At 35.2% G+C, this 5,208-nt stretch overlaps 2 protein-coding genes across 2 annotated transcripts in view; both read right to left on the reverse strand.

Moving 5' to 3' along the window:
- Positions 1-347, reverse strand: part of LOC112509220 (glucan endo-1,3-beta-glucosidase 14-like) — a 2,448-nt gene extending 2,101 nt beyond the window's left edge. Inside the window, exon 1 of the mRNA XM_025114076.1 lies at positions 281-347. Coding sequence (XP_024969844.1) covers positions 281-347 — 67 coding nt within the window. The remainder of the gene's footprint in view (positions 1-280) is intronic.
- A 2,783-nt stretch (positions 348-3,130) lies between these two features.
- LOC112510372 lies at positions 3,131-4,982 on the reverse strand. Its single transcript, XM_025115770.1, has 2 exons — positions 4,861-4,982; positions 3,131-4,161 (listed from the first exon to the last, which is right to left on the reverse strand). Exons 1-2 carry the CDS (start codon positions 4,891-4,893, stop codon positions 3,751-3,753), a joined length of 444 nt encoding a protein of 147 aa, XP_024971538.1. The 5' UTR covers positions 4,894-4,982; the 3' UTR covers positions 3,131-3,750.
- Positions 4,983-5,208: the final 226 nt, after the last annotated feature.

The following is a 5,208-nucleotide window of genomic DNA, read 5'->3' on the forward strand; positions in this document are numbered from 1 at the left end:
TATATATATATATATATATAAACATATGTTTTCTACTATTACTCAATGAATCAATGATAATAAACAATATAAGTTAAGATATGTATTAAACTAGCAAATAAGACATCAAAAATGCACGTAAAATCAAATATTTTGTTACAAAACCCGTGGCATTACGTCATGTATTGCCACAAACATAGTGTAAGACACAAGCGTTGAACCACAGCATGCCACATCGGCTGTTGCTACGAGCCTTTGAGAACAATGATAAAAACCGAAGAAGTCAAGAATTGGTACATACAATTAGCAGAGACGACGACGGAGAAGAAGAAGAAAAAACGGCAAGTCGAAGTCGAAATCGAACCCATATCGATGAATGAAGGAATGGAAAATGGGGTAAGAAATATGTAAGGGAAAAGAAATGGTAACTTGTGGTTTGGGATGCTTCGTCTTCAGGAATGCCATCGGAGATGGTAATCCAAGATTCCGAGGATTCATGAATGCCGGCGGCAAGTTATGGTTTTCGGGTAACCTCGTTTCCAACATAATATTCTCGAATCCTTTCCCCATTTCTAAAGTAAAAGACCAGGCTTTATTTATTTATTTAATTTTTTAAGGTTTTGGTGGTTGGGAACGAAAACGATGCTTTTCTTTTTGCTTAAAGTACCTAGGTCACAGACATATCAAAAAGCCTCTTTTCTTTTCTTTTCTTTTTTTTTGTTTTTTTTCGTCAACCTGGATATTCAGTCTGCTATGTGAGTTGATTAATCCCAGAACGACGACCTGCTTTGCGGGTAATCTGGAGTCATCGTATTTGAATATCTGTGGCCACGAGAGGTTTTTATTTCTCTTTGGATTTGAACCTGGTATTACAGACACTTTTGACCTTTGGAGTTCAAACTCAAACCAATTAGATACCACCATTCGTTAGATTGTTGTTAATCAGTTAGATGAATGCACGTCTGAAAAGAGATGTAGATATGATTTAAATAAAAATCTTATTTGATTCATGGGTATAAAAAAAGCTCCATTTGGCCAAGAAAAAAATAGTTCAGAAGGTCGTAAATGTTCGGACCTCGGGATGACAAAAACCCGCACATCCGAACCGGAACCCGATAATTGATCCTGATTTGATCGGGGATGGGGATACCATTCATCCTCGATCCCAAATCTTATCCCGAGTATTATTATATATAATAATATAGTGAGAAACCAAATTGGTAAATATAATATACAAATATAATCAACCTATTATGATTAGAACTTGTAAAAAAATTGGATTATTGGTTTGGTTGTTCGTAGAAAACTTTTGTTGATATAACGACGTGATTCTATGAAATTTCAATTATTTAAGTATTGTAATTGATATATTTTATGTTTTTTTATGATACCATCGCAACAACTAATATTTGGGTAATTAATATTTTAGCATTATACGCAGTTTAAACGTAAAATAACATTTATATACGTAATATATAAAAACATTACGTAAAAAAATAAATTGTATATACGGAAAAAAATACCCTCGATTCCCCATTGAGGATTAAGATGGGGACGGAATCTTATTCCCCGATGAAGATGGAGACGGTGATGGGAATTGAAAAGTGGGGATAGGGATGGGGATTGCGATCCTCGATACTCCTAACCCCGTTGCCATCTCCATCCGGATTGGTATTCTTGTGAGTGTTTGAAAATGTTCGTATCAAATTTCTAAGAAGGTTTAACAGAGTATAAAAAAACTAGAATTTTATAATATTTAATGACATTATATATATTTTTGGGATTTTTTAATCAAATTTGTTCCAATAACTTCGAATTCAACTTAAAATAATGGTGAAAGTTATTGGTAATCCACTATTTAAAACTTATAAGGAGCTAACAAATCTCACTTTCTATCCATGTGAAACAAGTTGTTACAATTATGTTATAAAGTGTTCGGTTAAAAGTTTCAAAAACAATTAATTAAAAAATATATTTCAAGTTTACAAGCAATTATTTTTTCTACTTATTGAAATTCTTTAAGCTCTTTAAAACTATTAAATAATTAATAAAGACGTTCAAATAAAAGGAACCTACATGTTGATGCTCACGAGCCATACCAGTGATTTGGAGGAGATCTCTCGACAATAATTGTATACTATTAATACGATACAACAATCCGTCATTATTTGTATTAAAAACAATACCCCATAATTAAGACTAAAACTCACTGTCTTATTTGGTACATAGGACGGGACAAGACATGACGAGACAAAACTCACTGTCTTATGTTTAGCATAACATGGAACGGAACAAGAACTCACTGTCCATGTTTGGCGTGACATAGAACAGAGACAAAAAGTGGGACAAGGTGGGACAACATGAGACAAAAAAAGTTTTTTCTTGTTCCACCAAAATAGGTGGAACAAAATGGGACAAAAATAAGACATAAACTAAAATATTAATAATCTAACCCTATTTTGATATATAACCATCTTCATGTCCTATATAACCATCTTCATGTCCTCTATAACCACCGTCATCCACTAACCACCACTGGCCTCTATAACCACCGTCGTCCACTAACCACCACTGTCTCTACTTCCATAACCATCGTCGACCACCGCCCCCCGCTGCCACTACTACCATCGGCCACCGCCACCGCCACTACCACTACTACCATCGGCCACCATCACCTCCACCACCACCACTACTACTACCATCAATTATATCAAATTTTCCATTGAATTTGGTACCATTATATATGTATGTATTCAATTATATAAAAATTGTGTACAAATATTTATAAATTAAATTCTTTAATTATTTACTTTATTTATGTTGATTATAACTATTATATAATACTTAAACTCATCAAATAACTTTTGGGGTAGCTTGTCTACTTCTGTCCCGTTCAATCCTAGTCACCAAACACTAGACATACTCTTGTCCCGTCCGGTCTTACCCTCTTGTCTTGTCCAGTCCTGTTATGTCCAATTATGTCTGCGTACCAAACGCTACCTAAGGAACTAGATACTTCCTCTATCGGACACGTTTTAAAACCATGAGTCTAGATATATGAACAAAACGAACAATATTTGATACAGTTGGCCTAAAATATTACAGATGGTATCAGAGTTGGAAACGCACTATTGTATTGTGCCACCCGCTATCAAAATTTATAACACCCATTTAAAAAATTTCGATACCAATATGCTTTATTACTATCAAACCATCAAAATGGAAAGCATAATATAAGTTTTTTGTTCTAGAAAAGGGGACAAAACCGATAGGAAAAACTTCGATAAAACTTGGATCGGAATCCACATACATGGTCTCTACTCTAACGAACACGTAATACATAAAAGACAGCCAAAAACAAGTATGATCATGGGCAACTCACCCGAGTCGCCGTTAGGTCGTTATCGTTGCCGTTTTCCTTCATATCCCCGTTATCATCCGTTTCCTTGATCACTTTGATATCCACCTCCACCTTCGCTTTCTCATCACTCGTCTCTTGCACTTGTTTCAACAACGTCGCTACCTCGCCCAATGCTTGTTGCCCAGATGCACCGACATTAATCTCTTTCTCATCGCATTTAGATTTATCTGTAGTTTGATTCTGCTTACAGCCTTCAGTAGCATTCAGATAATCACCCTCGTTCACTTTGCCTTCATTGTCATGAACACCACCTTCAATTTGCTTCTCATTGCATTCAGATTTATCTGTAGTTTGATTCTGCTTACAGTCATCTGTTACATTCATATTCGATCTCACATAATCGTCCTTATTCACTTGCCTTCATTGTCACAAATAACACCTTCAATTTGCTTCTCGTGACATCCAGATTTATCTGTAGTTTGATTATGCTTACAACCATCTGCTGCATTAAGATTCGATCTCATATAATCATCGTGATTCGCTTTGCCCTCGTCAACTTCTTTACCAATCGTCTTTTCCTCGACCTCAGAAGCATCTTGCATCTCAACTTCTTTGATACCTCCGTTTATTTCCGCATCTTTCATTTCAACCTCTTTCATACCTCCTGCCCTTGGTTCTACATTTTCATCGATACCATGCACTTTTTTCTCTTCATTATCGTTAATGTTGCCATCACCCACCGGCTCACGCTTACGTTTGTTAGCCGAAGATGTTGGGTTTCTTTCATCATTTCTCGTATCGACTTTCGAAACCCAACCACCCTACGTTGCAATCAAATGGTCATAAACTTATTTTTAGTGTCTTTTAGGTATATAACCTTCAATGAGATTTTAAGGATGTGAAGTGGCCCACAACCTCTCAAAAGTGGTGTGTATCACATGGGATTTTACAAGTGATTTTAGTGTAAAAATACATGTGATTCAACTGTTTCATAGTTTTTTATTTGATTAATGTTCTCGTATAATTTAAACACACACACACATATATATATATATATAAAAGATAGATTCAAACGAGAATGCTAACTATTTAAGGGGAAAAAAGGTGGTTAACGTAGCTTAATGAGAAAAGTAAAAAACTCTACTAATCTATTTTATTCACAAGAGAACTTAAACAAAAAAAACCATCTCTTAATGCCCGATTACCAATCGCTTACCGTAAGTGCTTATCAAGTCACGTTACGAATAAATATACAAGAACCAATAATCTTATCCGACAAGAGGAAAGACAATGAACGAGAGTCTTAATCGGTACGTGAGGACCACAACTCTTACCATGGTTAAGATTTACCGGGTGAATTGTTGCATACGATCCCGTTTTAATGGACTAAAATCTTATAAGGTAAGTAACAGTGTTGAGTTTTTCAGGAAAACACTTACCCGAATAAATGTTTGGTAAACGGCCCCCTAAACTTAAACAACTACGAAAAATAAGCAATTAATGAAGTAATAGATGAATACCAAAGCGTTGGCAGGAAATTGAGAAGTCGGCATCTTCAGCCGTACGTCGATTAATGCTGACGTTGATTGCTTTTAGAACGAAAGAGAAGACACCTTGGCTTCGGTCGCCGGAGAATAAATAATAGAAGATCGGCGACTTGTTATAACGACGGAGACGGTGATCGGTGAGGCGGTGAGGCGGTTGCAAACTCCTGATGAATAATAATGAATCATCAGGTACACGTGTTTATCGGATATATGTTTGCAATTTTAGCTTATTATAATAAATTTTATTTATATCTATATTATATTATACAAAATTTGAAAAAAAGATTAAAAATTATTTTTTTATGCATAAAATATTGTATA

This window comes from Cynara cardunculus (genome assembly GCF_001531365.2).
Source record: "Cynara cardunculus var. scolymus isolate 2C chromosome LG 3, CcrdV1, whole genome shotgun sequence".
NCBI lineage: Eukaryota > Viridiplantae > Streptophyta > Magnoliopsida > Asterales > Asteraceae > Cynara > Cynara cardunculus.